This window comes from Falco punctatus (genome assembly GCF_963210335.1).
Source record: "Falco punctatus genome assembly, chromosome: 1".
Lineage (NCBI taxonomy): Eukaryota > Metazoa > Chordata > Aves > Falconiformes > Falconidae > Falco > Falco punctatus.
This window is the reverse complement of record NC_137580.1, coordinates 51,633,163-51,646,872: the sequence shown is the minus strand read 5'-3', so window position 1 is coordinate 51,646,872 and position 13,710 is coordinate 51,633,163. Positions and strand designations below refer to the sequence as shown.

Here is a 13,710-nt window from a genome sequence, read left to right as displayed (position 1 = left end):
TTTGATTTGGGACACTAAAGTATCTATTTCCTTTTCTAAGATGGGCATTATTCTGAACTTCTGGAGTTGCAGCAGGGTGGAAACTGATTATTGTAGTAATCTGCTTGTGATAATTTAAAACAGAAAAAATGGTATCAGTTCAAAATGAAATATCTTAGTTAAATTTATAAAGTAGGAAAATTACATTTTTCAAATCAGTAGTCATAGTTATTTTGCTCCATGAAGAGCCATACCTTTTTTCTTTTAGTGTAAACTAATGTTCAAGTATCAGAACTTCCCAAGAGACAGCAATTACATTTCCCATACATTCAGTCTGCAAACATGATCAGACTGAAATACATTTTAAAGTTCAAAGCAAAAGTAGCTGAATTTTAAATAAAATGTTTGACATACAAAGATTTTCAATTTTTTCTAATTGCAAATAGCCTGGATAATTACAAAAAATTGTTAACGTAATAATTAGTAGCAGTTTATATTGAGACTAAAACACTCATTAAGCACGAAGAATTGAGACTTTGTAATGCAATTTCAATGCAAAGCCCTTAAATACAATGATGGAAAAACACCATGCTTTATCATTAATGAGATAAAACCAGCTTTTTTCTTGTCCTTCAGTTATGTAACTCTAATTAGTAGATTCCTCAGCCAATTAATGTATAGGAATTTCCCATTCCCCTCAGAAACCTAATGAAACTGTACTGATTTTGTATTCTGTGCTCACCTCAAATATGTGCCTGGTTTTATCATTCTGTCAACACAAATTCATTTCATACTTTATTTAAACATTCTTTCTTCACTAATGTACTTGCCATGAATAGAGCATGATGGAATGTGACTCCTCGTGACTACCCAAACCATTTTATGCTTCTTAATCTTAATTTTTAAGCACTGTTCATGTTTGTTCTGTCTATGTCCATTCAAGCTCCATCATGAGTATGAATATATATGACTGTATCTACTTAGTTACTCATCTTATGTGTCTTTGTGTGGAAGTACAGTTACAATTTTAACAAGCTTTGATGGCTGCTAAGATCTACCGAGGTTCTGTCAGCACAGCCTTGTTCAAGGCACTCTCTCTGGAAAAGGCCAGAGAATCTGGAAAGCAGACAGACATAGAAAGAAGACTACATAACTAGTTTGACATCTAATAGCAGTGCTGTCAAATGAGTCTCAGATCAAACTATACAGGCCAAATTCAGAAGGAAAAAATTTAGTTCTTTCTCTGTTTTTCTGACTCACATAGAGGCAGGAAGCATTAAAACACCCTGGAAAAGACCTGCAACATCTAATACAGCACTCAGACTCCAATAAAAATCTGTTTTCTCGGCTGATGACCACATCACATCTTGTTTCTGTTTTGTGTTGACATCAGTGAGAATGAAGCTAGATGTCTTGAAATGCTCATTGTGTTAAAAATATGGCTTCACTGTACACCTCCTGATGCTTTGGTAGTCAGGTTTTGGTTTTGGCTACCTCCAGACAGTCCAAATATATCAGTGAGACTCAGCTAGAGAAGAAGGTATGGATATAGCTTACCAAGTTTTTCCAATTTTTCTTGAAGGGCTCCTAATTTCAGTTTCTTTTTTATGATGCAAAATATGTATGCCTGAACTTTGACCACGTTGGATTTGGTATGGGCTCTTGAAGATAAAAAGTTCTTTCAGGTAATGGTTATTGAGTGTGTTTGGACTAATCACGTATATATACTATAAATATTCCTCTGCTGCAATAAGAACAACAGATGTCAACTCTATGTAGAATCCACCTAATATACATATTGCCATGAGCTAGATGTAATTTACACTTGAACAAATGATGAGTAACATGAGAATATTTTAGATGAGCAAAACTACAAATGAAAGGGTAGAAATGTGTTCTTGTATTGTGTCATAAACCAAACAGTGATCTGCATCAATATAACTGTTTTTGTTGTTCAAATCACTGTACTGCTCATGAATAATACAGAAGAGGTGAATGCATATGAAAGACTTCACTGTTTTGACATACATCATTGTGTATATAACACTGATGAAAAAAAAGTCTAATAGGCATTTCCACTAAAATTATCCAGGCGTTTCCACTAAAACTATGCAGTTTTTGCAGTATAACTGTAAAAGCCCAATAGTCTGTGATGTGCATGTTTCCCCAAAGAATACTTTACCCCTGGGGAGCAGGGAGCAAGAATTATTTATTTTATCTTTCGCTGGAAAGCTTTATATCAAAGGTCTGCTCCATCAGTGCTCATGCAGTAGGAAAGATGTGCTTGAGAAATGGTGTGGTCTGAAGTGGGGGCCAGGTTTTGTTCTCAGCTCTGTGGCAACTTGATGTGTGGGGTTTGAGTCAATAATCTACTGATTTCTGCACTTCCATTTCCACAGCAGTGTACACTTTCCACACTTGGAAAATGGTTTTCAATCTTTATAGTGCTTTTACAAAGCACTGTTACCTGAATTGGCTGTTGTTACTCTCCTGCTTGCTTGTATATCTAAGCTCTAAACTACTTCCTATGCCTAATTTTACAGTTGCTTAGAAGTGTAGTGATTCATGTTTCTACAGACAGGGTAGAAGATAGTGAAGCACTTGCCAAAGGTCACATGAGAAGGCTGTGGCAATAGAGGGACTTCTGTGTGCAAGTTGGTCACAAACCTCTGCACTGTCCTTCTAGATATTTCTGGCAGTTTTTGAGTATACTGATCTATTTAATCAAGTATCTGTAATGGCTAGGACCATATTTTTTTTACTTCTCCTGGCAAACAGTGCAATTGTTCATTCAGCTTGTGAATCCCATTACCATCATCCAAACTTTCATAAATTTAAGATCAAACTACTGGAAAATGTTCTACATGGGGCTAATTCAAAGCCATGAAAATAATCAAAGTAAGGTATATTTGCACTTAAAGTTTATTAATAGAGACTTGAAGCTGTGCAATGGAATTCATTTAAGGTTGGAGAGAATGGAGAGAAACAAAATACTTGTCATGCAACAGATGTCATAAATGTTGATTTATTTTCTCCCTTGGTTAACCAAATATACGAAACCAAAAGGAAACTCCCTCATACTGTTGTTAATTCTCACAGTTTCATTCTGTGAATTTGCCTGTATGAAAAATTAGCTGAAGACAATATAAACTAATTTTGATTTCTGGAAAATGTCCGTACACTAAGACTCAAATTCAAAGCTGATGTCTGAGGCCTCCAAAGTGTGGTATTGTAATAAAATGAAAAAAAGTGCTCAAAAAGTTGGAAAAGATTTTTTTTCCTCTTGAGTAAAGGATACCATGAAAGGTATTTTCTAAGGAATAATAATCATATTACTGTTACTGAAGGAAGTGTCCTTCCACCAGCTGTACCTTTATCTCTGCAGGATTTTGTGCTAGAAAAATGCCATTAGCTACAACACCAGGCTCCACAAGAGTTAGGCATGTCATGTTTTAGAGGCAAAGAATACAATGTTTGTGATATCCTCATTGCGCAGAGGAAATGGTAGTGTCTGACTTCTATGATATTTTAAACTCTGGAAATGCCAGAGGTCACGGTGATGTGTAATTCTTTTCAGATCAAGTGGTGATCCCTTGGTGTTGAATAGTCGCCAAAGGGGAGAAAATGCACACACAGAACCTAAAAAAAAAAAGTGTGATGACCAAAATAAGCCAAAAATTTGGAGAGTGTGAGATTAGAAACACCTGGGGAGAATGGTTAGCACAGTAATAAGATAGCAGTGAATTTATCTTCACGGCTAATGGTTTGTTAGGGCTGTGATGTTAACGTGACTTCTTCATGGCTGGTCTGTGTTGATGGGACTGTTTCTTGAAACATCTTAGTTTTACTCAGCTGAATTTGGTATTGATCTCAATTGCAATCTTTTTTTTTTTATTCTTTCCTAACATCTCAAGGGAGAAACTTCCCCAGTATTTGAATCTCCAGTGTTGTGAATATGTTTGAATGATCAAAGGAGATGAAGTTGTCTCACTTTAGTGAATTAGCCTTTACCAGAAAATGAAGATATGAAAGTGTAACTTCTATTCATATTAAACATAAAAATTGAGAAAATTTGATCAATTGTCATAGCTATGTTTTTTAGCCACTTATTTGACTTACTAATAATCTGTCTTAAATTCCATGGTCTCATGCCTCATTGAATAATTTCTTTCTTATGGAAGTCTGTTATACAATTAAATCCAATTAAAAAAGTAAGTTGTTCTAGTCATTCAGAGCAATAAACACCACTAAAGAAGGAAGTATAGAGAAATAGATTAAAAATTATATGGGCAATAAAAAAATGTCATTCTTATAGCTAAAAATAAATGCTTAATTACAAAACCAAAATAATTCCTCAAACTGATGCATTTGAAAACCAGTCAGGCTTTGGAACAATAGTCATAGAATTGTAGAATCACTTAGCCAAGTCTTAATGAAATGTGACTTGTATGAGATAATTACAGACTGTTTCAATAGTTTTCCAATTGTTTTGGGGAACTGGCCACATCTGAATGACTGAAAGATAGAGAACAAAATCAAACCAAGCTTTAAGGAATGTGTTTGTTAAAAATTGGTAAAATAAACAGGAAACATCAGAAGGTTTGAAAGCAGAGGCATGACACAGATACTACCAGCATGCTGGAGGGAAAAACTGCTGAATTTTCCCTATCAAAGAAATCAACAAGATTAACATACTATTTTGAACCTTTTCAATGTTGTGTTGAATTCCTACCTAAATTAAGGATCAACTTAAACATCCCTGTCATTAAGCTCTCAAATCTTCCATTCAGGGGCATGCACTTGGGAGAGATGACTTGTGGGAGCAAGATTTACGTTGACATATGTCTGTGGAAGATGGTTTTGCTAAGCTATTATGCCTATCAGACCAGCATGAGTTACAAGACAGTGTCCAGCTGCTAAAAACTGTTGGCAGAGACCCCAGCTGTAGGTCACTGACAGACATCTTGTCTTTAAGGTGTCTGTCTTGTTTCTCAAACATCTGGGTAACCCTAACTCTTACATAATTTGGCAGAATTTTTTTTTTTTCCAATTTCCAAGCAGCATATAAATCCTTTGCAAGGTTATGCATTTTCATTTTAGTATCTGAATCCTAAACCTGCTATATTCACAAATCCCATCTTTGATTGCTAAAGACTAGAGTCCACTGCTTTCAGCTCTGTCAGCTCTGGATTTGATTTGGTGTCCAGCAATTACCAGGAAGGTAGTTGCTATAGCTGCGCTAATGAAAGGAGCAACCATGTTTCCCTGAAGACAATGTAAACAAGCATAAATAAACAAATGCTTAAATATATTATAAGTGGTGTTAATAGCATAAATGAGATATTACTGCAACAGGGAAAACAAGATTTTCAGTGGCTTGATACATATCAACCTTGCAAATTCCTACTCAATACTTAGCTTGAGCTGATATTACTATTTTGACAAATATTTAAAGTATTATTAGTTTTATAGGATTTTCTTCTTCATCATGATGCAATTCATGTTTTTGTTGTATTTGTGCACGTTACCATATTTTTCCAGTGACAGTCTGTCTCCATAATTTTGCAGATTCCTTTTACGGCAATAATGGGCACATAGATGGAGGTACATAACCAAAGTCAGGAACATAGGAAAGTTTTAATTTAAAATATCCTGTTAAGTTGCACTGAACTTTGTCAACTCTGGTTCACTGAGTTTAGCTTTAAGTGTGATTCTTTTCTGACAAGTGACTGTAAAAACCCTATCACACGTTGTCACGTTTGTTTTTCAGTGGCTCTACCAGTTTTGTTCAGGATGCTGCTGGATTGTTTTTTAAACCACTAGACCTACCAATGAACCAGAGATTTGAAAGCCATGCTTTGTTCAGTGTCATGCAACACCAACAATAACAGCATTTTTGAGAAGTGAAATCTCTCACCCACCTTCACAGCAAACCACTCTGGTGTCTAGGGCAGACTGTGCTGTCAGATTTTCACGAAGTGGGAGTAAATCCATCCTACTCCCAAAGTAAAATGAAGTCTCCCAAAACAGACCCATGCGACATCCATGAAACAGTCTTACAATATTAGCATTAGCATGTATTACGGTGGCAAAGTTCAGAGGGGCTGATACTGCTAGCTCATCATGGGACAAGCTTCCATCACTGTAACAGAATATGGGAATTGCCCTGCAGAGTGATTACTGTAACAAACCTGTCCTTATGTTACTATGTATCTGTAAGCAGACAGTGGTCCTTACCTGAATTATTCAGTACCCTTCTAATAGATCTTAAACTTTCTGGACAATGCTGAACAGAATTTGCTAATACCTGCGTAACGCTAACTTGTTGCTTGGTTAGGACAGAGCTATGCTTCTTTTTGGAGATACTGGGCACTGGAAGTATTGGGCAACATGGGCTGATGAATAAAATTAATTGAAACCTCCTCTTTGCTAGCTATTAAATATGTTTGGTGTTTCAAGAGAAAAAGTAAACACCACATGGTAAGACGACATTAATTGGAAACACTGTTATTTCTTTTCTTATCTGATTTCTGATTCTGACTTAGCACTCCACAAACTATTTCCCTTTTCTTCTCTCCTTTATTTTGCAGTTAACTTTGACCACTTTCAAATATTGCGGGCTATTGGGAAAGGGAGTTTTGGAAAGGTAAGAATCAATTTATTTTTAGCAGCTAAAAATCTAATAGAGAATTCCTTTGTGTATTTCTGGTGTGACCTGACCGGGGTAAAGGAACATAGGTTTTGTAGCCTCTTGTTCCTTAAAGACATCTGTTCATCAGTATGAATTGAATTTTACTATTCAATGAATTATTTCTGTTACAGTACATTCACTAAAATTAATTGAGTAAAAGTTATTATAATAATTAAAACTCCTCAACGGGGATTAGCAGAATTTAGAAACCAGTCCCCAAAAGAAAAACAAAGTCAGAGCAGACTACTTTTTTAGGCAGTCCACTAGAGTGATCTTGTTCTTAAATATCCAGACTTATTCACGTCTTTAAAATAATTGCTGTATTTTAAAGGCACTTTACATAGATTCAATACACTTGGGACTATATAAACTGACATACACTGTAATTATGATCATTGAGTAAATGTTTGTTCAATTCAACAGGCTTTTGCTGAAACAGAGATTAATGGTTTGTTTACACATGAGTAGATGACCTTTCTTTCATATAATAAAGACTATTACAAGGTTTTAAATTTTTATATGGGTAAATACAAGGCCATACAATCAAAGAAAATTATATTATAAAAATATTAGAAACCATTTCTTGTAGGAATACATTTAAAGGTGAAATATAATTTCAGTAACTGATCACGAAATAGCTATCTAGATCTTGATTTCAGTGATTCTTGAGGATATGCCAGTTGAGTGCTGGTGAGCTGCTTCTGTAGTTATGCATTAAGAACACACACAGGATTTTTCTGGCTCTTGGCCTTCAGTGCAGAAAAATGACTTTCATTTTACAGAAGCTGGATATACTTCTCACAGAGGCAGCATCATCCTTCACGGCATGGTCCTTATTAGGTTCAGTAGTTTCCAAGAGAAATTCTCTTCGAGGTTGATAAGAGATAAGCTGTTAGTGCAAAATGGTATTCAATAATCCCTTAAAAATCAGGGCAGCTGGAGATCTGTGATTGTTTATTAACATAATACAGTGATGTAATATCATATAAAAGTAAATAGAGGTCCAGGAGTGCAAGTTAGATACAGGATAAGCAGTTAAAGATATATTCAAATCATGCTGGCCATCACAAAGATCACTTGCACCCCTCTTCAAAGCTTGCCCAATCACACCTCTACTGTCTCTGTCCTTTCAAAGGGGCCCTCACCTTTCCACACTATGCAGGAAATGTTTGATCCACTCTTCTCCATGGCATTCGGGAAACTAGTGAGTGTTTCTATGATATTTCTAGAAACATCTAATTTTCTTACAGGTTCACATGGCTGCAGTGTTCTTGTGAACGTGCTTTGGGGAGATGTATTGGTAAGAATCCTGAGAGAACATGTGTAATGCAAGAAAGGACTCATGCGTGAGTCGTCTCTAAACCTAAATCCTTACTTTGCGGCTGTCAAATGCAACAGAACAGTCTTTGGCATAACAGGCATATTTTTCCCAAATGAATGCAAGCGTCTGACGAATCACCTTGTTTTCCTTCCACAGACAGGGAAAGAAAGAAACCCATTTTAAAATAACCTATTATACCATAGCCAAAAGTACAACATGGTAAATCAGTCACTGTTTCAAGTGTCTTTGTGAGTCAGGCTTGCCTTTATCATTCATTTAGAAGCCTCGTTGCTGGCAACTTTTCCTGTTACTGTCCTTCTGAAAGTATCTGGCAGCAAAAAGCATCAACAAATGATGCAAGACCTGTAATCTCTATTGACTCTCTGTTTACTGTTTGGGGTCTATTGTGCTCTAGCATCCTGCAACATAGAACACCATGTTCAGTATCGTGCCTTCCTTAAACTGCGCTCTTCCTTTATGGCTGCTCTGTGGCCTTTTCTATTTTCTGAGAGCAGTAGGACGTTTTAAGACATGCTCTACTTTTTTATTTTATTGCTGTTGGTACAATCTCTCTTTCTTTCTCTCTCAAATTACTCTGGTTGCTACAGCAACCTTAGGCCTCTGCAGGATATTGCTGCAGGAGGTATCTGATATGGCGGAGGCTCTCTGCAGCTCAGCTTGCTCTTGTGCACGGCACTCAGGGTGATCCTCAGCACCTCGCCTGCTCCATCAAGCCAACCCTGTGGAAGGAAAACTGTTTCAGCATCTATGCTCTGTCCCTCCCAGCTAGCTTCAGAAAGCAACCCCCTGCCTTTTCCTCCGGCATTTTCAAGCCACAGTAGCAACATTTGCTGTTACAGGCATTCCTAGGCCTTTTGGTATCAAGTGCTTTGTATCTCAAGAGCTTGCCTTTTCTGAGAAGTGGCCACCTGTTTTAAGCTGCTGCCTCAGTACACGCTGTTTCTTAGGGACATGTTAAAAGCAGGTGCAGTCTTGTAAGCACTGTAGTGTCTTCCCCAGAAAAAGTGAAGATACATCACAGCAGTTGTGGGAAGGGTAGCAAATGGGTATGAAGAGAAGAGAAACAAGGAGCACGCCTTTGTTTCCAGAAACAACTAGGCTCACTTGAGAGCTCAGGTTGAACCTTGATCGGGGACAGATGAAGGTGAGCTCTGAGCCTATGTAGGACCATTGTACCCACAGCTTCTGTGTAAGTCAGGGGTTCAAACCAAGTGCAAGCTATAGCAGAATGCTCACTGAATACTTGCTTCCACTTTTGGGCACGTGTATACATCCCTGGTTTATATATCTATACATACAGATACTAGTACAGACCTGTGAGCTGCTGCAAGGGTACCACTGTCACCAGTGAGGTACATGGGTGTTGGTCTCTTCTCCCAAGTAACAAGCGATAAGAGAAAATTACCTCAAGTTGCAGCAGGAGAGGTTTATATTGGATATTAGGAAACATTTATTCCCTGAAAGGGTTGTCAAGCATTGGAACAGGCTGCCCAGGGCAGTGGTTGAGTCACCATCCCTGGAGGTATCTGAAAGACATGTAGATGTGGCACTTAGGGACATGGTTTAGTGGTGGAGTTGGCAATTCTGGATTAACAGTTACCTTAAAAGTCTTTTCCAGCATTAATGATTTTGTAATTCTATGTGGCACTACTCTAAAAGTAGTCTTGCTGGCTTCAGTGACCTTGCTTTGATGGGTAGATTCTTTGGTGTCCTCATATGTAACGGGAAACATTGAATATTTTTTCTCTTTTTGGAAGACCTTTAAGCTAGTTATGCTTGGCATGTTACAGCTACTAGTATTTCCAAATAAATGTGAAGTGGGCCAGGTCAGAAATTTTGTGGAAACAGGTTTCATTCATATATTAAATATTTGCCTTCTAAGTCAATTCAGGAGTAGACAATTTAAAATACTCAAACCAAAAATGCCTAACATTGGTCTAAGTAGCTATTTCTTTATGATGTGTACCTTAAAAGTACTCTCTCATGTTTAATCTGGCTATTTTTTTCCACATTATTATGTGTAGAACCATCATTCTTATAAAACAAAATATTGCAAAAAATTACACATTTGAAGATGATCCAGTAAGTACAAAACTGACTAGGAGTGAAATACAAGAATTTTTCTTTACTGCAATAGGAGCCATATAAATGCAGGCTTACTGCCACAAAACAATTTGTATTCTGGTGCAACAACTAGTTTTCAGGGATATTATAGTACCAATTTTCTTCAAGTTCTCTGTTCATGGGAGCTGGTATATTGAACAATGTGACCTCCTTAAATTAAATTCAAATTATGATTTCAATGTACAAACTCTTTCTCCTATTTGTCTAAGATGCTGAGACACAGGACTTAGTTCTGATTAATTTGGTTATATAAAACAGTGACTTCCTCTGCTGTAGTAATTGAGATTGCACTTGTGTAAAACAGATGGGAGCCCAGAATCACATCTGCACTGATTGAAGGTACTTTACTAAATAATATGCAAAGTATTTCAGAAAAAATATGCTTCTATCCTAAAAGCAATATAATACACAACTGCAGAATATTAATTTTTTTGACAGTATAACCACCTATTTTTTTAGCTTGAGCTAACATGAAAGGATACTAGGCAGATGCTTGGTCCCTGCTCCAGATGTCATGGTTTGCTCAAGGGAACCTGAAAATGAATCCTCCTATATCAAGGAAATTCCCTGGCAGTGTAAAGCCAAACTTACAACATTTATTCTCCAACCTCTCTGTGTAAATCTTTCCAATTCTGCTTGTAGGCTAGGACTATGAGCATTAATTTTTCAGAGTATGTGGGTAAGAACAGACAAGGTAGCAGTATTCCAGGCACATGCTTCATGGCAGATTTGTCAATTCCCATACTCAGTATGAAATGTACAGCTGATTTCTGTTTTGTAGTCCCCTTTGTCTAGGTGAATGTCTTCTGCTTGTGCAGTGCCACAGCCCCTCTGCTGAGCTGTGATTTCTTATGGCAGCTGTAGTTGCCCCATCTGATCTACTGACCTGACATAAGATACACAATAATATGACACAGGAGTGTGGGTGAACTGTGCGCTCCAGGTAGTCAGCTCTCCACCGGACAGTGACCTTGCACAGAAGAGCTTTCTCTGACTGTATTTTTGCATCTCTCCTTTTTTATGACCTGTCATGAAACCATATCATGTGGTCGTTTGAGAGGTCTAAGTACTCATGTGCCAAACTCAGAACAAAATGGCTTTATTGAGACTAAGTGCACCTGATCACTGCTGTTATTTCTGGACCAAGCACACAGCAACTGCAAGTCTTTTGAACTTTGTGGGAAAACAGGAGAAATCTGTGTTTCTCAGCAAGTCAAATTTTTCAGCCTTCCCCTTCTTTTGGTCTGCAAAGAGGTTGTCTGAAGCTACCTACGGCTGCTCAGCTGACACAGCATTATGCAGCTTTCTGCAGCAAGCCATTAGCAAATTCTGCCCCAGTTTTACTCAACTATCTTCCTTCACTTACTACAGGCTCTGCTGTAGCCCATAGGGCACTTTGTCGCCCATTGCAGTCTCAAGGGCTGTGGGACCTCTTAATCTGCAGGTCAAACTTGATCTGTAAGTGCTCTACTTTTTGCATGTGAAATCAGAGTAAATCCAAGAAGGTAGCTTAGAAGCGGACCATAGTGTATGTGGCTCCTGAAAAGTGAAGTTTAGTCCTGCAAGTCGTAATCTGTCGGTTTTCTTCCCCTGGCTCTGAGGGAAAGTGGATCCAAGACACATTCTGGTCAAACTTCTTTTAACCTGATAGTTTTGAAGGAAATTCATTGTTACCTTCTCCTAGATGTAAAAATAATAATAGTGATAATAGCTGACACATGTAGAAAACCCTTCTTTAGAAACTGGATGTTTTCACAGGAAATGTAAAAGTAAGCACCATATAACTGCAAAGAATATTAGTGAGGATCCATATTGCCTATGTTTAAATACATACAACACAGATGACTAGCTAGGATGTAGGCATCTACAGTTTCTTTAAGGGGACTTTAGAAGAGAAGCCATCCTTCTAGAAGTGTTCCCCTGGACCTATTTAGACCCATACCTTAGGTGGAGATGGATGTGCCTGTCCCTCTCTGCTGACTATGAAGCTGGATAGTTGTTGAGTTCATGACCCTGATACGTGGTTTAAAGCATCACCTATAGAGACTGCTGAAGTAGTGATATCAATTTGAGCAGGGCACTGTCTGGGCTTTGGTAAATGATATTTACAGAAAGATTGAAAGAGAATGTTTTAGTAGTGTGAGCATGGCAGGCTTCCGTACTGACATGTGTAAATAAAGGCAGTTCTGCACAGACTTCCACAATAATGAGGATTTATTTGTTAAGGTGCCACAGTACCTGTTTGTCTCTATTTTGAAATGACTCCTTTTGAACGAATTCAAATCATAAACATCCCTCCCTCTCCCCCCCCCCCCCCCCCCCCCCAAATGTAAACATTTCCCATTAAGACTGTACATGTGAGGTGAGCTCGAGGGCTTTTCCTTCCTTTCCTGCAGCAGAGGAAAAGCTTCAGCTCATTGGCATCCTGCTCAGAAGAGCTAACAGCCAGCAGGTAGAAATGCCAGGGAGGCTCTCTGCTATGGTTCAGTGCTGTCATAACAACGTCAGGCTTTTTCACAATGACATCAATGTGGCTGCACCTTGTATTTCCTGATTTTTACTAGGAAGTAGCTTTAGTGTATTCATTAACATCCTATTGATTTTAAAACCATGTTAAAAGATGTGCATTGGTACGCATGTTTCTAGAAAATGTTTACTATCATTCTGCTTTAAAGCTGTATGCTAGGCAAGCTTCTGCTAACAGAAGGTTTGTTTCAGCTGTGTTGTATACCCTTGTCTTTACTGGCAGGTAAGAGAACTGCCTTCTGGAGTCACAGCAGTGTTTCAAAACCTGTTTACATTGCATATTGAGGTGCTATATATGGTCCTAGTTTGCTGCATTGGTCAAACCTGTAACTCTCAGCTGAGTAAAACATCATTGTCTCAGCAGTCTCACTAGTCATCAGGTCAATAGGGAGACTTTGCAAACATCTCAGCCTTGGCCAAGTTTCATATGAAAATCATTCTGCAAATTCATGGAAGTGAATGAACTTCTGGACTTAGGTTCTGATCCCAAATCCACAAATATTGTACTTTATAATATGATTCACTAAACTTGAAATCTCAGACAGGATGTCAGGAATTCCCCCTGCAAATTTTGCTTATACTTTTGAAGAATCTGTGGAACCTTGAACAATTAATTTCTATCCCTCTATTTCAGTTCAACCTCACCTGCTGCCTCGTCTTCCCCCCAAAATCCAACCTCAATTCCCCATTGTTCCACAGCCTGTGTTCTTTCCATAGAAGTGTTCTTAGGGGTCTTTCCATATTAGTTATCTGAAGGGCATCACCAAAATTCAGACTTTCCATAACAGCCCACAGAGGAAAATTAAACAAAATATGGGTACGTGCCATTGTGCAACATTGATGGGCTCAAGACAAAACATTACCATCCATGTTTTACTTAATTAGCAGAACGTCTCCCAATGTTAGGAAAGGTAATTAGAAACTCTGCTTAATTACACATTATCATTATAGGTTAAACGTACTCTATTAACTCCTCTCTTTGAAGTAGATTTGAGCTCAAGGACATATTTCATGGAAATAAAGTTGCATGAAAATAAATGTAGTTTGG

At 37.8% G+C, this 13,710-nt stretch overlaps 1 protein-coding gene across 7 annotated transcripts in view; it reads left to right on the top strand.

Annotated features, from left to right (window-relative positions):
* STK32B (serine/threonine kinase 32B) overlaps positions 1–13,710 on the top strand; it is a 180,554-nt gene that overhangs the window by 21,064 nt on the left and 145,780 nt on the right. For 6 of the 7 annotated variants that reach the window (XM_080373475.1, XM_080373474.1, XM_080373478.1 and 3 more), the window contains exon 2: positions 6,570–6,625. The exons of the other annotated variant lie outside the window; for it this stretch is intronic. In XM_080373475.1, the coding sequence (XP_080229601.1) occupies positions 6,570–6,625 (56 nt within the window). The remainder of the gene's footprint in view (positions 1–6,569; positions 6,626–13,710) is intronic. 7 annotated transcript variants of the gene reach the window in all.